This window comes from Theobroma cacao, chromosome 3, assembly GCF_053813885.1.
Source record: "Theobroma cacao isolate CCN51 chromosome 3, ASM5381388v1, whole genome shotgun sequence".
Lineage (NCBI taxonomy): Eukaryota > Viridiplantae > Streptophyta > Magnoliopsida > Malvales > Malvaceae > Theobroma > Theobroma cacao.
Window position 1 is genome coordinate 40261416 of NC_142641.1, and position 21787 is coordinate 40283202.

Genomic DNA, 21787 nt, shown 5'->3' on the forward strand with positions numbered 1-21787 from the left:
AAACTTCAAAGAGCATATTGTTGGCAAGATGGGTGGTTCAGATTGGCTTCTGGTGATACAAAAACCCATCTTTTTCTCTGACGTAAATCCTAGAGCCAGTCGGTTCTCCATACCATTCTCCCAAATCCAAAGTCATGAATTTCTCTACAAAAAAGAGGCAGAGGATTTGAATGACGAAAAGAGTATGGAGGTGCGCTTGTTAGAACCATCCTTAGAGGAGACTACACTGAGCTTTAGGAGGTGGAACATGGTGAAAAGTTCAATGTATGTTCTGACCACAATGTGGAATTCGGTTGTTAAGAATAATCAACTCGAGATTGATGATGTGGTGCAGCTGTGGTCTTTTCGAGTTGAATCCTGTCTTTGCTTTGCACTTGTAAAGGTTGATGATGTCCAGAAAGGAAGCGAAGAATGGGTTAGGCACAGCAAGAGCAACGAAAACGGTGCGAGTTCAAGTCATCAAGAAGAGGGACATGGTGGTTGTAGGAGGATAAGCTGTTGAGATGGTTCAGGTGCAAGCTGCAGCAGAAGAGATGGTGCAAGAACAATGCAAGAATAGGGCAGTGGCAGCGAAGGCAATGGAGGAGAAGCAGCAAGCGAATAAGCGCAAAGTAGTTTCTATTTTCTTTAAGATTTTCATGGAGTTTTATCTTTTAGTGCAATTAATCTTTTAAATTTTTTCTGCAACTTTTAGAATTATTGTAATTAATGTCCCATTAACAATTCCAATTTACATTCGATCGAAATTTTTTTAGATTCTAAAGACTTCCATTGATTGCAAGTATTTTGCATGCTACATTACACTTGATATTATATGTTTGATATTTACTCAATTTTAATCCAAGTATAATTTTATTTTGCATTTAACAATTTTTAAAGAGGAAAAAGAAACGAAAATAAATACCAAAAGATGTCCAATTGCTTCTCTCCACAAATATAGACAAGTAAAAGAATTGTCAGCTCCTACGCTGATGATATAAACAAAAACGGATTAGCATTCAACTATGATGGAATCAAGGGTTAACAAATATACACATGCTTCAAGAAGCAACTGCCAAATCTATGGTTTTATTAAGCATCCAATTTGTGAAGAAAAAAAAAAAAAAAAGAGGGGGGAAGATAATAAAGAAAGATACATTTTCTTTTCTAGAAAAAAAAAATTACAAATTTGGTGTATAATGACTGTAAAATTCCCCTTGCGTGGGGAAATGGGTTAGTGATCCTTGCGGAGAAACAATGGCGATGCTGTGTGTATCCTAATTCATGAATTTTCGACAATTTGGAGCTTTACATAGACAGGGAACTTTGAATTCATCTGGCTCATCAGGATCAAACAAGTAATCGTACCTGCCAATCAGGAGCAACGCATTAAGAATATTAACCAACAATCACCTGTGTGTGTTAGCAGACACGTGAAAAGGAGAAAGAGATATACGTTAGCTCGTCTCCAGCAGACACATTAGTCTTAGCAATAAGAACAATCCGACTTTCTTCATCACCCACACTCATAATCCTTGCATAGCAGTTGGGCATGCACTGCAAAAGAGATGAATTAAGAATATAATACAAATTCCAAAAGATCACTATAAGAGACACAACTTGGCTAGTCCAAAATATTTTTCCTTTCTTGCCCTGGACAACCCATAGAAACCAAAAAGCAAATTAGACAACCAATAAGTGCTTGCTTACCGAATGATTGATTAAGCGTGCTATGTTGCCTTTGTCAGTGGCATCCACCACCACTTCTTCGCTAATTTTGAACAACTGCAACATATGTGGTTTCCACAATTCAGTCTCAAGAATATCATAGAAGCAGTAAAGACCAAAAAGATGGGAGTAACAACTGAAAGATTTTTGGCAGAACAAAGAACATGATGTTGATTTGTGATCTTATATTATCCATAGTACCAGTGAGGAGAGAGAGAGAGAGAGAGAGAGAGAGAGGTGGAAGATGCAAGGACCAAAGGAAGTGCCACTTCAAAATGCTTTAAAATACACTGGACAACTTTTAGCATGAGAGTTGCCAAAACAATTTGAATCAAATGTTTCCAACCTAACTAAACTGTTTTACAAAAACGAGAAGAAACATTTGCAAATTGTACAAGTATAAGAAAGATCTCTTACATAGCAGTCTTTTCCTTCTATTCTGTAGCGTGCTTCTCTTAGATCAGCAATACTTCGCCTCACTTGTTCCCCACGGTATTCAAGAACCTGAGGACAAACAAAAGCTTCTTACTCCATGTAAAAACGTATTTCAGTTGCCAGCAAATCAGGAAATGTTAATATTCCAATTGTTCAGAAATACAAAGTATGCAGGCATAATGTACAGTACAAAATGTTACTGCCCAATATTCTCTATCTTGCATTTTTTATTAGATTGTCCTTCAGTATACAAAATAAACATAGAAATGCAAACACTACTTAAGCTTTAATATAATTATTACGAATACCCTTTTTACAAAGAAAACATTACTTGTCCAAAGATTAGTATACAAGTGTTTCACATATATTCAGAATGTTTTTATTTTAAAAGCACCCATAGGCATATACGCTGTATGTTCTCAGGAAATTCTAGACACTGTTTTCTTTTCAACTGATTTGTATGATTGTCTCTTATATATACTCCTTTGAACACAACATTAATATACAAGAAATACTACATATTATTTCCTTTTCAGATTTGTAACTGAATTGTGCTCTATATGGCATTTGAAATTAGAATTTCATTTAAACGATAAGCATAGAGATGCAAGTACTATTTTAAGTTTTATATATCATTTACTGTGATTGTAAATGACCTATAGCAATAAAATCAAAACTTGTGCATTTCAATGCTTCTAAAACTGAATGAGGCATTATGATGTCCATTACAGTCTATGGATCTTTCTATAATCAATTTGTAGGGGAAAACCCCCAAGCAATAGCTCTCTAAAACCATTTCTCCTAAAAATAAATTAAGCACAAAAGGCTATTCATAAATACCATTTCTCCTTCTTGGATGTTTCTACGAGCAAAGAGGCCCCACCCATGTATTCCAGATCTACCAAAGCAAACTCGGTCATTTTCAGTTCGCTGCATTCATTATGCACACATTATTTTAGCAAACTGACAAGAATGCTTTCTCAAAAGGAAAAAGGATAAAGATTTGCCTGTAAGTGGTAAAGTCGTTCCCTGAAAGATGAAAAATCTTTAGGCTCCTCTACAACCTGTTAAATGGAATGAAGTCAATCAAGGATATTAACAAAAGATTAATTTCTATTATTTGAATTGAAAGGACAAATAGTGTAAACAAACCAATATATTGTAGAAAGGAGAGAAATTTACTCTGAACTCATTCAAACTCTGTATAGTGCTTAAAGGATGATGACAAGGTCTCATTACTCGGTGGGCAATGGCTTCCTCTTCAGTTCTCTGGGTGATAAGAAAAATATTACTGAGATTAAATAATATGGGGAGAGAAAGAAGCTTGAATTATTTTCCTTGTAGAATTGTCGTGATTCAGAAAAGAATACATAAAGCAACATTGAGGAAAAAATTGACTTCGAAAGGAAGCAAAATCTTCTGCTTGTCTAACTTTCCCCCTTACCTTTCCTTTTTCATTTTATGTTAAAAACAGAAGGCAGCTTTTAAAGTTTAGACTCATAAACAAACAGACTCCAGCTCCTCCCAGTGGACCAAGGAAAAGGAGGGAAAAAAAAATCTGGCACAAACTTAGACAACTACAGAGCACAAAAATATACAAGCATGAATTCAGGCAAACTGATACTGAACCAAAACAATATGTATGAACATTTCAAACTTTCATGTAAGTTTACCTTTCTATTATTGTTTGATCTTTTAAAGACTCGACACCTAGCAGCAGAAAACGGCTCAACATTAGTAGTTTCTACAGTTGGAACCTCTTCAACTTTCATTCTGCTTGATGAAATTAGCCTTGACCCAGTCTTCTTCTTATTTTGAGCAAGGCTCTTGGCAGAGAAGACGCCCAGAGGGGTCTGTATGATTAAAACAGTGTCTGGATTGGGAGCACTGCACAAATTGATATGAGAAGAAAAACAAGAGTCAAAGATTGGCACATAGGAAATTGCTCATAAAGAGAAACTCAGCAGATATACTTAAAGCATACCGGTGATAAGCGCAATACGACACCATTTTTGTTATTTGTCTGCCGTTTTTCTCCAAGCAATGCAACTGAAATTTAAACAGAACAGACAATGCAATGGATGGTAACAGGAGATCAACTGGATTATCCTTGACAAGATAAATCAAACTAAATCCACATGGAAAGCAATCAACTTTTAACTACTAATTCGGCAGCATCATGACATATCTATCTATGCAAATCACATAATATTTCGTAGGATTTCCAAGTTGCTGTTTTTTTAAAGGTTTATTAGTTTTCGTTTTAATGCAATAACATTCTAAATTGTAATGTGAATTTAAAAAGTTCAAGGAAAGAGCAAGTTCCTAAGAGCAATACGATAAAATTAAGTTCAAGGTTTGATCTAGAACCAGCTAGGGATCTCATACAGACAGGCTATGCTTAATTGATTTGCACCAAAGGAACTAATCTTGATTTCAGAAGATGAAATATTTTTTCTTTTTCAGTATGAATTACTTAGACATAAATACAGGTTCATCAAATACTCATAGACTAGAGCATGCCCTTCACTACATAGCTGCATCCCATCCAAGTACAGATAGTCCTGCAGCATGGGGTGTATCACATATTACATATCTTAAGTTCAACTGCACTATTCAAAACTGTAACTCATTCGTAACTCTCATTTAGTGGCATTAAATTGTTGATTAGGTGTCAAATTTTTAGAATTTCAAAGTTACTGCTTACTCATGATACATCCAATTGAATGATATCATAATATTCCACATGGTTATCAAAGGAAATAGAACTTAGATGCCAAACAGAGTGCATGTTATGTTGGTTATAGAAAATGGCAGTGCAAGTATTAGGTAGAAAGATCAGCTAAAAGTAACTTACCTCCATGCGGTAACCAGCTCTTGATGCACACATGGCATGGTAATATGTGGAACACTTACAACATTGTGTGCAAGAACCATGAATTTGCTTGCAAATAACACAAATCTGCAGTTCACGTAAACAAGGAACATTTATAATGCTTATATTAATGAAGAGCAACCAGCTAATAAAGACATCTTCATGCCCAACAACAAGAGATAAAATAGAACCAGAATAAATTATCACAAAGATATGTTAAGATAAACTTTAGCAGATATGTTATCCCGAAGATATACACTAATATCTAGTCAATTTATGCCCAAAAAATTCTATTATCTTTAAAGAAACCACTTCTCAAACATGCATGTGTGCATGTATATATGCATGTGAGGCATTGTTTCTTCTGACCAACCAAATTTACATAAAGAACTGGCAGATAAAATAGCAAAGAGATCTCAACAAAACAGCATGTTACTAATATTATTGCCTCAATCAGTAAAAATCTCTGTGCCAAAAGGAAAACCCTGACTTTCAGCCTGACGACTATTTAACGAATATCAACTAAAATTCCGCATGACAAGGAATCTTTGAGTTTCTCATGATGCAGTCAGCAACTGCTCTCCACACCAAGTGTAAAAAGATGCACAGGCAACTGGCCTCAGATCAAGCTCAAAAAAAAAAAATGAATTCAAGGATCTAATGATATTTAATATCTTAGTTAAGGATAGGGTATGTCCTTTAAATAGGATAAATCATAAAGTTTTCATGATACAAGGAGAGAAGAACAACAGCCACAATGCACTGATGACTATAAGAGCAACTCTACCTTCACAAAGGAATTTGATGGAATACTCAAGATTCCAAGAGCAGGCTCCATCTTTTCATCACTTGCAAAAGATACTTCAGGTTGAAACCAAGCACAAGTAACATGAACCCACAACGTCTCAACATCAGTGGGCTTCAAAGCACCTCCTGAAATGGGGGAAAACCACATAAATTAATAATAAACAAAAGAGACTGAATTGAATAAAAACAGATGTGGAAACTAACTATTAGAATGCAATTAAACCACTCATACTAAGATTTTAAAGCACAAGAAGCTCTCAAACAAGGTGGAAATGCAATTCTAAGTGAGTGAAAGGAAAGCTAGAATTATGCACAACCTCGCTGTTAAAGGAAAATGAAAAAAGGGAGATAGTCTGTAACCAAAAAGAGCAAAGGGAGCTGATCTATAGACCATACCTTTGACCGGACAAAGGCAACATTCTCGTGTAACTTCGGGTGTTTCACAAGCTTTACAAACCCATGAAGTGAAATCCCGTACATTTCTTGCACCATAACATTCTTGATGCACAGCAATCTGACATCTGAATTAAACAATCAATGTCATAACAAATATGATTTGCTCTGGGTGAACACCAACAAAGAGATCTTGCTTTGTCTAGCAAGTACATGGTTATAACTCTAGAACAATGATGAAAGATAGATAGTTGGAACTCAGATGCCTTTCACGGCTGTAAAAATGAGGCTGAAAATGGACAATAAAAATCTAGTGCAGATCTATCATGGTCATACCAAAGAGATATAAAAGCATGAAAAAGATTTATATTTTAACATTTAATTAGCTTAAGATCAGTGTTATTTTAAAGGCAGGAGATTGCTTTTAACTTTCATAAACATGCCAGAAGAGAACAGTTTTCAGGACACTTTAAGTCAATCTTAATAGAAAACTGTTTTTAAGTACACCAAACTATGGATCCTTAAAAACTATAAGTCTAGACAACATCTTATATAAAAGGTAAACTCTACTTAAAGTTACCTGTTGCAGATAATAATTTTGTTGTAGTCCCAATCTTCAACCCATCTACATACAGCACACCGTTCAGTTGTCCACTTAGCATGTACTGGTTCATATTTTTCTGTTCCAGAAAATGCAATAATTAGCATAACCCAATGGCGATGAATGAAAAAAAAATAAGTACACTCGTCAAATTGCTAATCTGATGCCTAAAGAATACCCCGCAAAAAAGCAAGCAACTTCTGCTTCCTCTCTCGTATTGATGGTCGTTTAGGAGGTTTACTAGAGGCAGTAGCATTTGCATGGTACTCTGCCAACTGAAGCATCTGCAAGGTTAGACAAGAACCTATCAATATATATCTATGGAAGGATGTACAACAATGCCAAAAGGGTAATAAAAAGGAAAGTAATGATGGATTGCTCTGAGAAGTAGACTCCTTTATTAATTTAAACAGGAAAAAAAAAAAAAAGCCATGATATAAAGGTTTCAAAACATAAAACCAACACATCCCTCCTCCATGCTAAATTCAACTTAATGTCCACCAAAAATTTATGAAAAAGGAAAAAGGGGAAGACAGAAATAGAATAGAATTTTGTCTTCTACATGATATCTGTTATTGATCACATCTGGAATCCATTTTTCTTAACAGAATTCTATCCTCGACATTCGAAGACATGAACTCTGAGGAAAGATGAGAAATATAGAACTGAAAGGAGAAAGAAAGGTCAAAAGCTTTTACAAACCCATTGTTCTAATGGTAGCATGGAACCTTTCACCTTCACACTAATCCTCCAATTTCTTTCTCGGGAACCAGTGTGTCTTTCCCATTCTCTAAGTGCTTGCTTCTCAGATCCACATGACCCACACTTGCACACAACTCTGAAACAGAAGATATCATAATGAATAAAGACTGTGAGTCAAAATTCAGAAAAGCTAAATTTCTTTTCCCACGTGGAACAATTTAAGGCTCAAAATGAAATTCACCCTAGTGTTCTCTGAGATTATTCACATGCTAAGGAGATAAAGAAAAAATCATTTTGTCTTGGTTTAGAATAACGATCCCAGTTAAGAGGGCTATAAGTGTACTTGTTCAAAAATGTAAAATTAAATGAAGTAGCAGCCTCTTCTTGAATGGAATCACAGACTATTAAATTGTAATGGTTTCATAAAGGTATTCAGAAAACAACTTTACACGAACTTATCTGCTTACTGAACAATTTGAAACAGAAAAAGAAGTCTATGCACACTGAGATGTTTTAAAAAGTATCATTCCAAAGTGGAAAATGAAAAACGAAATTTATTCTTCAATAAAAAAGGTTTTTCCTTACAAGTGGAGGCTTGGGTAATATATGCCTTCAACGCCACAGCAGAGAACAGCAACCTTGTTAGGCAGAACTAACTGACCATTGTTCTTGTTTGATCTGCATCAAAGGTTTTACAAGCATTAGATACTAGATACACAGAGATAAAGAATAAAGGATCAGTTGGAATGCCATGACAAAATTTCTGACACATACTAGTATAATTTATAATATGAGGTAAGTCATTATAGCAGTAGTGCTGGTCTATTCCTAATACACACACACAACATATATGATTTCAAAATAGAACAGACTTACTTAGCTTTTGGCTGCCACTTCTCTGAATCTGATAATTCAAAGTTAAATTTTGCTTTGCAAGTAGGACAGTAATAGTCAGTGGCCCCCAGATCCTGGAGAAACAAATATGACTTCATCAGGGAAATCCAAAGTTCCATTCATCGATTTCATTAGAAGGTAGAACAAAATAATGAATTGAATTGACAAGAATGACATACAGACCTTAAAATGATGGCTGGAAATTTTGTCACACTCTGCATGCACCCAAACTTTACAACCATCACACCGCACCTAACTCAGCGATAAGAAAACAATAAATTAGTAAAAATAACTGCTGTACAGCAGCAGGAAAAAAAAAATCAAAACTCAAGTTTCTAAATTGCCTTACCCAACTCCCACTGTCTGAATGATTCCAAATCTTCTTGCAAATGCCACAATAATGTTTTGATTTAGTTAACTGCATAAAATTGCATGTTGTTGGGAAAATAACAAAAACATAAAACAATGGAAAAATAACTTAAGATCCAGAAAAAGGTGTCACTACAAACCCTAGCACATGTTTTACACAAGAATTGGCCTCCAGGAGTTGATGTTTTCATTTTCTTTCCCATTTTAAATGGGAGGATCATGCCACAGCCTTCGCAGGGTCTCGCATCGTTATGTTTCCCAAGCAAGCCCTGCAAATATAGATTATTTCAATGACTAGAAGGAACAGCTTTCATTGTGCAATCATCAACCTGTATGCTCCAATTGTTTCAGAAAAACATGTAAACAAAAAAGGATATGAAATGAATTTTTACATAATCTAGGTCCAATATCGAATTATACAAAGCTCAAAAACTAACTGAACCCTCCCCCCCCCCCCCCCCGAGGAAAAAAAAAAAAAAAAAAACCCTACAAGAGAGAGAGAGAGAGAACTGAGGTTAGATACAGAAATGGATGCCCAAGGCCAAAAAGGAAAACCACCTACCTCATTGCTGGTGTCTGGAATTCCAGAAGGCTTTCAAAATGGTAAGAAATGGCTTTTTGAAATTTCAATAAATTTGTTTCCAAAGAAACAAGGTACTTTTCTATAGCAACTTGCCTGGTTAGGAAGGTGATAATCCTGATCCTGGTTTGAACCAGTAGCCTCCTGAACCCATCTAAGAACAGTTTCATCATAAGTTGGATTCCCAGCTGCAATGTTTATGTCATGTATCAACTTCTCCGTAAACCCTTGTTCTGCCAGAAAAGCCTCCTCCATTGCCAGCTGGAAATCGCTAGGCTTGCACCTGTTCAATTCACGCTGCTCATGGAACCTACATGCAGCAGAGTCTACCTAAGCACATAGCAGTTACAGAAAGAAATTCAATTGCTTGTACAACAAAACAAACTACACACCTGTCTAGAAAATCTACGAATGGGAAAATCATGCCCCGCCTGACCCATGCATAATCCTGTCCATGACCATTTAAAGAAACCTAATTAATGACCACATCGCAGGCAGCACCACACAAGTAAACAAGCTCCTAAGCATAAAGGAACTTTATATAGAAAGTAATCCGTACCCTTTGATTCTCATTCCCAGAATGCCCGAAGAACATCACACAAGCAGCCTCAGGTATGCAAGACCTCAAAACCACTTCAGGCGCTTGTGTCATTGGATCAATAACAATAGCTGGCCAAAATGGCTCCCTCTTCCCAGGCCTTGCCCATACTATATCCCCCGAATAAAAATCCTCTGGTCCATACAACCCATCTTTCCTCTCACCATTCTCCCGCAAAAGTTGCTCTTCAGCTGTTAAATCAACAATGCCCACCCCATTTGCATACTTCTCATCCTCATCAACGAATTGCTCATGTACTGACGTTAACGAACTCAGCGAACTTGAGTACTTCCTAATATCAAAAGTCCTACCATGCCCGGCTTCTCTTTGATCTTCCTCACACAATGTAGCATACTTTCTCCCTTTATAACCATTCTTCTCTTCATTCCGCCGATTTTTTTGGTTTTGCTTACAAGTTTTAGGTGTTTTAAAACTGAATTTATCCTTTTTACACTCAAAATCATCATCGTCGTCATCATCCTCGAAACTATAATCACGCAAGCTAGTTTTACTTTCTTTCTTCCAATTCTCAATAACAGAATCGTTAAACCGTGAAGGAAGTACCTGAACTCGCCCTCTCGATGTCCTCACCAGCGGTGGCCGAGCAATCTCCACCGTTCGATTCTTGGCCTTGGACGAATCTGAGCCCTTGGATTTGGACTCCACTTCACCAGGGGAGCACGAGACTTCGGTGCACCATGAGGCCGCGAAAGCCTTCTCGGCCTGGCCAGAGGCGATAATACGATGGAGGCTGACCGGAATTATGCCAGCGGCGACCTCCCCAAGGAGCGTTAGAGGATAATAGCCGTTGATTTTTTGCTTCTTGCGAGTTGTACCCGAGTTATCTTCGTCTTCACCAACCGAGTCGCCGAGTTTGCACCGTTTTAGACTCGGCATTTGGGATTTAAGGTTGCGCTTGATTATCATATTTTCTCTAATCAATCAATCCCTTCTCATCGACATAAAGAAAAGAAAAAAACGCTCAGTTATTCGTTCTTCCAATTGGGGAACGCTTAACAACCTCGATTTCACATGGAAAACCTAATTCCCAAAACACCCATAAACCCTAATTGCAAACTCAATTTTCACCAACAAAGAGAACAATTGGACCTGCACCTTTCCTTTCTTCCGTTTTTTTTTTTCCTTTTTCCTTCTCAGGAAACAATCGGATGAATCTAAAAGAGATAAAGAGAAGAAATTAAGGAGGAGGAGAAACTGAACGAGAAACTGATGAGAATTTGGAGGAGAAGACGAGAAGTGCTGGGGTTTGGATGGAATAGAGATCTGTTTCGATGAAGCTCTCTCCCTTACAGCGACAGAGCATAGAGAAAGAGAGAAAAAGAGAGAGAAGATATAATTTTTAATTAAATTTTCGTAAACATTATTAAAATTAAAAAAAGAAGAAGTTTATCTTATATCGGAGCAGTTTTTTTTTTCTGGAAAAATTTTTTTGAGAGGGTTGAAAGAGAGAGAGAGAGAGAAAGGAAAGCGGGGTCGGCGTTATCTATCTTGTGAAAGCAAAGAAAGAGAGCAGTACTATTTGTTTTGTGCGAATACGTGGGGGGTCGTATACAATGTGGGTGATAGATGCGCTAACTTGCGCCTTTGCGTAATTGTTGGGTGCAATTTCTTCCTTCTTCGATTCGTGACTCGCAGACCAGTCTGGTTATGGCTAACGACACTTTCCTTTTTTTTCTTTTATTTTTTCCTTTAAGTTTGGGTTGGTGCCAAGTTCAAACTTTCCTGTATGATTTTCTGAGCAGAGAGGATTTTGGAAGGTTTGATTCCAAGAGAGTTGGAACTTGTAAGTTTACTGTAACGATTTTTGTTGTCAGCAGTGACAGATTTTGGTTGGGTTTTGGATTTGATTCTTACTTATGTTTGATGGTGCGTCAAATTTGGTACTTTGGGAAGCTCTGGAATTAGTTTTTGATATAAAGTCTGCAAAAATTTGAATTTGGCGGACCACAGGGCACAGGGATTTAGGAGGAGAGCTTAATCTTATTATTATTGATTTAAATAATTGTAGTTCCACTAATTTTGGATGGGGTTTTTTTTTTTTTTTCCTTTTTGGGTTATTTTGTGTACTTCATAGGCCCGTGCTCTGTGACGTTTTTCTCTTTGTTTTTCTAGTACTATTATGTAAAAACTTCTGCATATCAGAGTTATGGGATCTTTCAAGACTTCACTGTTTTTTTTTTTTTTTTCGTTTTGGGTATATGATTCCATTGAATTTTGGGTTTCGTGGATTAATTGCTCTGAACACTTTCCTCCAATGGGTTTGGATTTTGGTCTCTGATCGATAGCGGCACCGCGTGAAGTCGTGGTCGTGAAGTCTTCCACCATTTCCTTGGAGGGGTATTTTGGGTATTATTCGTAGATGGAGGTTGGACGCTGCCGATATTGTTGCTTCAAGCGATTTCATGCTACTAACATATGAATTTCTAGCTTCGCTTTTTTTATTAATTAATAGTAGTATTATTCAGTTATTATTTCCTGTAAGTTTAATGGATTTAATTCATCATGGTGTAATTAATTTGATGTAATGGTTCGTTCCATCGTCAGGTCGATGATGCTTCATGCATGAAATTTCGTTCATCTGATCATATGGGCGAGTAAGTTACCGGGGTATGAGGACTTGATGCATGGTTTGTGTGAAAAATCTCTCTGCAAACGAGTGGCCGGAAAAAAGGATGGAATAAACGCAGCCCAGTTCGGCAACCGGTGGGTCTGATCAGAAATTATTGATAAATTAACAAATTTACATGGTGGGGTGTTCATGGCATTTTATGAATTGTTTTGGTTTAATTGGAAATGACGATGGTATAAAAATTGCGATTTTCTTGAATTTTGACACCAAATTCTTACAGTTTCGGGTAAGCTTCATGGTAGATGGGTGCTTTCACCATCTGAGTTTCTGAAGTCTCCAAAATATCAACAATCTCTTCAATTATGTACCCCAAGTGTTTTTTTAATCATTTGGGAAGTGCTGAAAATTCCCAGATCTGGTGAAGATTAAATTCCTTAGCTGGATCATGTGTTGAGTTAGAAACAAATCTGGTGGAGGTTGCCAGTTGGATACATGGGTTTGGAAATGATAAACGTAAATGACGGTCTGTTGATGGTGTACGAATCTGTATTTTGCGTTTTGAAGAGGAATTTTGGGCCGATGCGTCTCTGCGACCAATACCGTCAGCCTGTGCCGATCACTTGGCTGATCTTCACAGACCAAATCCCTGCTCAAAGAGGACAACCAGGACCCAGCTGAGCTGAACAACAGCCAACAAGCAGCATATTTAGGTATTATCAATGTTTTTGTAAGAATATGCTATTGAAAAAGAAATTTGGGTGGGAAAGAAAAGAATATGACAATATTTTTTATTTATGGGTTGGGTTTGGTCACTAATATGATGCAAGACTTTGATCCATGTTTGGAGAGGATATGTCCTGTTTTCGCGCAAATTGCAGCGTAATGAAAATTAAAAGTTTCTTAAAGAGAGATCGTTTTTTTATATAATAATAATAATAATAATAATAAAGATAGTATATATCTATAATCCTAATGATTTTGGGCTTTGGGTTCATACAATGTGCAGGATTATGATGCTTCCGGCTCCAGGGCAAGCAAGCATGCTCTTGGTGGGTATTTTATATTTGGTAGATCAGGATATGGCTCGCTGCTTAGAAATTATAGAGGGTGAGGAAAAGCAGGAGTAAGAGGAGGTCGAGAAAGGAATAACCAGGCTGTAATAATTTAGGGAAGATGGTTGGCCCCTGTAGCTTAAGTTGCTTCTGCTCAAAGTCTTAACTCTTCAGATTGTAGCTTGTACATCTAATTCTAAACATGGATCTTCTTGTTTGTCCTTTTTACTGCATCTGGAGGTGGTGGTGACTGGTGAGGTGGAGGTGAAATGGAGAATTGAAATCGCCATGGACAATCAGTGGATTGAGCTGAAAATGATATGGTTGTCATCCAAGAAAATTTGGTGGTAGTATAGGAGATAATTTGGAAAATTTATGTTTTTGGTCAAAGCCCAAAACTGGAGAATTGCTTGGTTTGAGTCACGTGAACCCATGGATTGAGTCAATCTTAAAGTCAAAATTGAAAACCACGTGCTCTGTGGATTAATACTGTTTTACATCGTTGGAGCTGGTGTTTGCACTCTTTCTTTGATTTGGCTCAACTGATTTCAGGTCCATCTGGTTCTTCTGAGCAGGCTCAAAGAAGTTGGAATCACAGCATCTCCAAGTCACCAGAGCTATGGGTTTTGACTTTGGAATCAGTATGAATGATGCTTTTGAAGAACAATAGTGCCGCAGAAGGTATATGGAACAACATAGCAGAGAACAGAGAATTTGTAAAAGAGAAAAAAATAACTAAGAGATAAGAGGGAAAAACTGATGAACAGATTGCTGAGGAAATGGAAGGAAGGTGGTGAAGTTGTTGCAGAATAGTTTATACCGAAAATGGAAATCCTTGATTCTGATATTGGATTTATTATCTACGATCCAAAATTATGCAGACCTTGGCAGAGTCCACGTTTCTGCAGATGGACTAAAACATGTTTCAACATTTATATCAATTATGCCCAGTTATCTGTTTCAGAAAGGAGACGATTGGTGCACATGCAGTTGATGCATCCAATGGGGGGATTGGTCAATTTATGCATTTACTATTTATTTTGGAAACCATAGTTCATTGGAGGCAAAAGATGAGCTCGAATGCTTTATATTTTGGAACTAAAAATTTCTTGAAGTGCACATGCACGGATCTAAGGTAGTTTGGACATTGGACTTCTTTTCTTTTTGGGTATAATAGTTTGGACTAGTTTTGTCAGTCAATTACCTGCCTAAATTGGAGAGACTCTGTATATATTCATGTTGCAGTCATGATCCCTAAAGGCAAGGCATATCCCTAGTTTATATAGCACAGAAGTTCTGTTAAGAAATGGCCAAAGACTCCTTTTGGTTGGTTGTTGATCATTTTTCAAGGCCAATGTCTGATTTGTTTTTGTGAAGTCATAGACTATTCTGATCAAATCATATGTTTTATGTCTGTCAAGTGCCAACCCTTCCCATGGTTAGTCAGGACATGGCAAAACCCGCTGAGAGGGGCATGAAGTTCCAACTTTGCACTTTCCAGGCATGGGGATGGTTTATTCCCTTATTTGTATCTCGTTTTATGAAGTGCCTGAGACATTTCAGAGCATATACTTTATGTGCCCAACTATGCCTAATAAACCATTTCTTTGGACATGCGTGCTAGAGCTGATTCCGGGTGAGCAATCTCAGAGAAATTTACTCCCTTGTGCCTCAACCCGCAAGAGGGATTCTGTTTGTGGAAACCCAAAGATATAAAACTGTTTGAGAAACGATTGAGACTGAAAATTTTCAGAGGGAAGCAAGCATCAAAATTTATCAAGAGTGAAACAAAAGGTTTGTTCGGACATAGACTAGAAAATGAGGAGGCAGTACACTGAATCTTTAGAACAAATTATCCTGATAGTCCTGGAATTTGTAAGATGGGTCTCTGTTCTGTGATCTTCAATGGGCACCGCGCCACGTACAGAAATAGTTGCATGGGAATTTGGTAACGGACTCCAGCCGTCTAGTGGCCTTCAGTACTGTGCGTGTAAGTTCTGAACTAGAACTAGAAATGGCTTTGCAGTAAATACGTCCATTTGACGTACCATGACCGTTTAACTCAGCAACCATTAACAGGAACTCGGGATACCTAGTGAGTCGGCTCACTTTTCCAGAAGCCAGAGTTACAAGGGACAGGCACCCCGCAAAAGTAGTGGTATGTGAACTTTGTACTTTTACTGTTTCACCGAAACAGTCCAACGATTTAAAGATTCGTTTCTGGTCCTGTGACTCCGGTGTACCCAACAAGTACTGTTAGCTCAACTTACCATTAAGAATGATATCACTACAATTGAAATTCTTCAGTGTTTTGTCCGCATGTGAGAATTATGGTTGGTGGACATTAAACTCCCAAGTAATAATACCTCTTTGACAAAATTATTGAAAGTTTTCGCAATCATCCCTGCATTGAAACCAAAGGGACACGTGACACCTAATCAGAAGGAGAAAGACCTCCTTGACAGGTATTGATTTAGCGCCATCATGAAAAATTCACAACCTTTATGTTCATGATCAGAGATTGCGTGGAAGTGGATTGGCAGACACGGCAGGCCAATAAGAGGAGATCGATTAGATTGCCAAATGAGCTCATGATGGAATAGAAACATTTGCGCACACCAATTTTATGCGTTCTTTCATCAACCTTGCGACTGAGTAGTAATGAGCCTTGATTGTTCCACAAGAACATAACCGGATGCTTCAGAAAATTACTAAACGTGATCAGGGAGTATACAAATCATACCATCTTTTTTGTGGAATCACCAGATGGAGAAAACATCATCATTTTATAAGACATATATGAACAGGAACAAATTTCTGCTTTGCCATTTTATTGAACAGACACTATGTACATCCTACTTGGCCATTTCCGATACACAGGGTGTTATTACAGCAAATAAGACAGAACTGTTTCTCAGGAGCTGGGTTCTGGTTTATTTAGCATTTACCATTCTAAGATTTCCACAAAGGCTATATATGCCAAATTGACACTACTACTCATCTTTTCCATTACTTCATTGGACCTAGCTACATCATTCCTGTTTTACATTGTAATTATTTAATTAGAAAAAAGTTCTTGCCTCTTGGAGTTGTCAGATTCTTCGGTCCTTGCAAACCTTCCTCGGATCCTTGGTTGACTGTCAGCAAGAGCCTTCCTGCAAGCATACTGAAAAAAAAAAGAACATATCATGAGTTTTGATACGGAGTCTGACAAAGGGCTAGATATGGAATATGAAAATTAACTTCAGTCTGTACATGTACTCCTTGCTAAACAGTTTAGGCACTTAGTTATCTTGTTTAATGTGAAAAGCCAAGCAACAAATGCAACTAATATTTATGGGATCGGAAAAAACTTTAATTTTTACCTTGATTTTCCTTCCAAAGTTCCTCTTTGTCTTCTTATTCCTGTATCTGGAAAGCTTCTCCCTTCGATCTTCAGTAGAACAGCTGCTGACAATTAATGGTCGCTCAAGGGGAGAGTGGATTACAGTCGTATTACCATTGCCAAGAGTCTGTCATAAAAACTCAGTATCAATGACCCACCCCATCCTGTGGAAATCGCCAGAAACATCTAAAAGTTTCTCAGTCCGTAGACTTTGTTACAAAGAATATGTGCTCAGTGCTCAACTGCAATTTGATGAGTCACTTGATTCTGGTGGGTTTGTAAGAGGGAAATGACGAAGAAAATGCTGGATTTTTTGTTTTTAAGAAGACAAAAGAAGGAACGTGTTTGAATTTTAGATATCAGTAGAATTAATGAAAGCAGGATCCAAATCGCTTTAGGGCATGAATTTGATAAGGGATAAACACAGTGGTGTTCATAAGAGGCTTCTACAAAGTATTTACTAAATTCTTTGTAATGGAGAGAACATGCTAGCAAATTAGCACAAATGGTTTATACTTGGTCAGGTTTTGGGTTCCGACTGCAAAAGTACGGCTGAAGGTGAAAGTTAAAAAGCAGGAGAGTTATGGATGGATTGATACTTCCTCTAATTAGACAAGGTCCAGGTAATTAAAGGGAGTGGCTTAACATTCCAAACTTAAAAATCTGGTGCATCAACTAAAGAAATCAAGTCTAAAATCTATTAATGTTAAGAAAGGAAATGGTATTCCACACAAATGACAACAAAAAAACTAACAGCCACCATATCAGTCACTGGACAAGTGAAACAAGTAGAAAACAATGCAAAAATAATTAAGGCTGACCTTTATATCTCCTTCGCTAAATGCTCTCCTCATTCCATAGACAGAACCAAAATCCATTCCAGAGAAATCCAGGAAACTAGGCTTGATTGCAGCCCCTTGCATCCATTCCATTGAGCTTAAACAACCTGAACTGACACTTTTCTGGAATGGTACATCACAGAGCAATTTGTTTCCTTGATTTTGGTTTTCATCTGTCTTCACAACAGGAATCTTTATATCCAAGACGTCTGACAGTGGTGTTTCCATTGCTGCTTGCGCCATGAGATCCTTCTCGCACTCATAGAGAACCTCTAAAAGCTGCTCATTTTGAATTGATTCTATATCTGCAGCCTTAAGTCCTTGTGAAGTAATGACATCTTCACCACAGGAGATTAATGAGATGGCTGCAGTCATGGGATCAAGGCCCACAATTGGTTCTTCAATGATGGGTTCTGGAGCTTTGAACAGATCACCTTCTCCTCCCAGGTCATATTCAGATATTGTGGATGTCTGAACCAAGTTGTTCTACATTAGGCAAAGAAAAGACAAGGGAAAGTTTAGAAACAAAGCATCATTATTGTTGATAAGGATCTTTTGCTGAAAGAAACAAAAGTAGGAGAGGCTAAAACAATAATTCAGTATAAAAATCTTAAAATTAATACAGGCAGAAACACAATTTGCTTTGGATAACAGGAATTGTATTCTAGTAACTCCAAGAAAAGCTTTAGCCTCAAGCCCAAGACTAAACAATGCAATTTTTGAATGGCCTCAACATACACGAGTTCAGTTTCATTGTATCTTCTGTTCTTTTTTTCAGATAGACAGTCTTACTACTTATAGAGTCTTTTACAAATGAATTTCCCCACATCAGACGTGTTAAACACAAACTGGAAGATTCTAGTGCAAAGGTCAGCCACCGGTAAGCTTATAACGTGCATTAAAATGTGCTCATCTGCCTCTTCCTTCCCCACCACCCACAAAAACAAGTTCAGAAACACAGGCAAGTTCAAATATTTGATTGTTTAAGGAATCAATCTAAATTTCAGTTTAATAACTTACTAAAGCTTCAACATGCTTGTGCTATACAAAACCAAACTCTAGCCGCATAAACTACAGCTGCCCTTTAATGGAGAAAGGAACTAAGATCAATTCTCTTTCTGACAGCAATCACACTCTACTAATCAAGTTTCAAAACCTTCTCAACAAATAACAAAAAGTCCAAGTCCTCACAGACAACATTTTTCTTTTGGTAACAGGATAGACATTTATTCAGAAAATCACCCTTATCACACGAAGAAAATATGTTTAACAACCATTTAAAAGGGTAATTTTTATTTCTCCTACTTTCTCCAAAATTTAATTTTACTTTTGATACCAACTAAAATAAAGTGCAATATGAACCTCTGACTACTTCCTCAACTTTTTTCACCCTTTATACTCAAAAAACTAAAAAATACTGACTTTTTCTTCTTCTTTTTTTAAATCTCTGTGTAAGTGGGCTAAAAAGTGAAAAACCCAATAACCAGTTCACACCAAAAAGTTGAAGAAAATGGAAGAAATCTTCAAGAACACGGAACTCGTGACATGGAAATCATTTTCCAATTATATTCCAACTTTTCTTTGTTTTCTTTCCTTTTTCCAGATCCAGCATGTAAAGATAACATTAAATATTTTTTCCATTTCAACCCTTGTTTGGTTGCTGAGAAAGTGTTCTAAAAAGAATAAACTAATTAAAGTCCCCCCTTTTCACAAGAACCCCAAAAAGCATAGAACATAAAGGCTGAAGCTTCCAAAATACATTTTTTTTCCCACTGTTTTCCTTAGTCATTAGGGGGAACATGAAAACAAAGTTATCAAAAATTTTCCTAAAATTGAAATCTTTAATCCGGAGAAATGAACATGAAATCGCTCAAAAGAAAACTAAAAACTTGAAATTTTAAGTGAAACACAAAATTGTCTCCATTTTTTTGCTCCATTTTAGAAGCAACAAAAATAAAGAACCATTACAGTGAAGCAAAGATCAAAGACCAAAATTCTTCAGCTACAGACAATCAAAGCCAAAACCCACCTCAAAACTAGACCCAATCAAACAAATGCAGATCACCGAAAAGAAACCAAAGCAATGAAAGTGAGAAAAAAAATCAGAGACAAAGATTGAGATATTTAGTACCATTGAAGCATTGGGTTTCTGGGTTTTGCAGAACTCTTCAAACTGCTGAAAATCTTGACAAAAGTTCTGCATGTAAGGGAAAAATAGCCCTGTCTCTGCATACATTTCTCACCCACAAGGCACACCTTTCTTGATTCTTCACAGAAAGAAGGAAGCTTTTCCCCTTTTTTTTTTTTTTTTTTCCTTCAAGGAAGAAGATGTCACTTCTCGAGAAAACAGCGTTCCAAAGTAGAGCAAGGCAGTACTACCTTATAATAGAGCAGCCAAAATGTAGAGAGAGAAAATTTGGTTGGTTTTGGCTTTCATGTTGGACTGGGGAAGAGAGAGAATTTATACACTTGTAATAATCAGAGGGTGCCCATTAATTTAGATTTTTTGAAAATGAAAAATGAAAAAAAATGATGTAATAAAATAGGTGACAGTAATAATAAGGACAAAGTGTAAAAGGACATGATATATTGTAGTCTGACCCCATCGTCCCATATCATTACTCTTTTATTTAACACAGTCAGTATTATTCTAATAAAAATATATTTTCTTTTGGGTTTGAACTATTATATAATAATATTTTTTGTATTATTATAGTAGCAATTTGCACAGGTGAATGCACCATGCCTTTGGACATGTTTGTGGGCTTGGACAGTGCTCATCACTCACTCCGACCTATATCTCATGTCAGAGGAGGAACACTATGTTTTGTGTTTTTTACCCACGCGGTTCTTGTGCGCGTGTCCTGCACTTCCCATGCATGTGGATGGGATACTCGATTGCAGGGCAGCAGCAAACTTTTGTTGCTAGTCAACAAGTGGAGACCGAGCTGATGATGGGATTTTTGTTGTTCCCTTAGTTTGATGGCTTTTCTTTTCTTTGTTTGTCCCTCTGCATTACAATAAGTAAAGATTATAACTTGGATATTTTACATAGATTAATAAGATTAAAATAGTCGTCACGTTCTTGGGTATTGATGAAAATATCTTAAATTTACTTATAATGTGGTAGCAATTATTGATCTAAAGTATGGAAAGATCTAAACAATTATCATGTCAATATGTCTCCTTTTATTTTGTGTATTGTTTGGGAATTGGGCACTTGCATTAAATGCTATGTTACTAGAAAGGAAAGCTGGTAACGAATTTGAATCGAAACAAAAAAGATTGGGAAAGAGGGGTTTGGCTTGGTTCACTGTCAATGCAATTATTGAAGGTAACAAAGCAAAGCTAAGTCCTCTACCACTCATTTGGCTGTAAAATTTTATATCAAATAAGTCACCTTAGAAAATTCCTCCTACGAACAAAGCTCAAGCTATCCCATTATATCACAATTTGGTTTTTTGAGCAATTTTAGCGAATTATGTAAGAATTAACTAATCTTATTCTAAGTTAGAATTTTAGATTGAACTTGATAAGACTTAACCAGCTTTTCGTGATATGATAGCGCATGCCTTGTTTTAAAATTGCACGTTGGGTGAAAATTTTGGTTGAGCCATCTTCTCATTGCATGATGTTTTTTTAAAAAAGAAAAAAAAACTCTTTATCAAATAGAAGTAAATTAATTTTAAAGCCACAGGAATTGTGTTAGTTGAAAAACACAGTCTAATCACCGAAAGGTTTGAAGGTTTAATAGATGATTTAAAGCAATAGAATTGAAATATTTGACAAAATATGGTATTAATACAACGGGGAAAATTTTACAAATGTATTTTTAATTTTGTTAATTTTTTGATAGATTAACAGAATTTGAATATTTCACAAAATATTTTGTTAATGCAAATGGTAAATTTATGTCAGTTTGGTTATTTTAGATATAAAATTTGACAAAATAAAAAATAT

General features: G+C 36.6%; 2 protein-coding genes and 1 long non-coding RNA gene across 4 annotated transcripts; 1 reads left to right on the plus strand and 2 right to left on the minus strand.

Moving 5' to 3' along the window:
• Positions 1-1036: 1036 nt before the first annotated feature.
• Positions 1037-11496, minus strand: SDG29 (SET domain group 29). Its single transcript, XM_007038963.3, has 23 exons — positions 9923-11496; positions 9756-9811; positions 9460-9673; positions 8924-9052; positions 8764-8832; positions 8598-8666; positions 8397-8488; positions 8106-8198; positions 7521-7656; positions 6997-7102; positions 6798-6897; positions 6221-6345; positions 5805-5950; positions 5000-5104; positions 4127-4191; positions 3816-4029; positions 3325-3411; positions 3150-3206; positions 2983-3072; positions 2125-2211; positions 1690-1764; positions 1436-1536; positions 1037-1347 (listed from the first exon to the last, which is right to left on the minus strand). Exons 1-23 carry the CDS (start codon positions 10886-10888, stop codon positions 1257-1259), a joined length of 3273 nt encoding a protein of 1090 aa, XP_007039025.2. The 5' UTR covers positions 10889-11496; the 3' UTR covers positions 1037-1256.
• On the plus strand, positions 11465-15017 carry LOC108661420 (uncharacterized). 2 transcript variants are annotated; one of them, XR_016025118.1, is made up of 3 exons: positions 11503-12347; positions 12527-13261; positions 13558-15017. It is a non-coding gene; the product is annotated as an uncharacterized LOC108661420 (long non-coding RNA). The 2 variants fall into 2 exon arrangements; XR_001927231.2 differs by having other exon boundaries at positions 11465-13261.
• A 1386-nt stretch (positions 15018-16403) lies between these two features.
• On the minus strand, positions 16404-20270 carry LOC18605758 (CCT motif family protein). Its single transcript, XM_007038968.3, has 4 exons — positions 19959-20270; positions 17810-18313; positions 16969-17115; positions 16404-16769 (listed from the first exon to the last, which is right to left on the minus strand). Exons 1-4 carry the CDS (start codon positions 20061-20063, stop codon positions 16662-16664), a joined length of 864 nt encoding a protein of 287 aa, XP_007039030.3. The 5' UTR covers positions 20064-20270; the 3' UTR covers positions 16404-16661.
• Positions 20271-21787: the final 1517 nt, after the last annotated feature.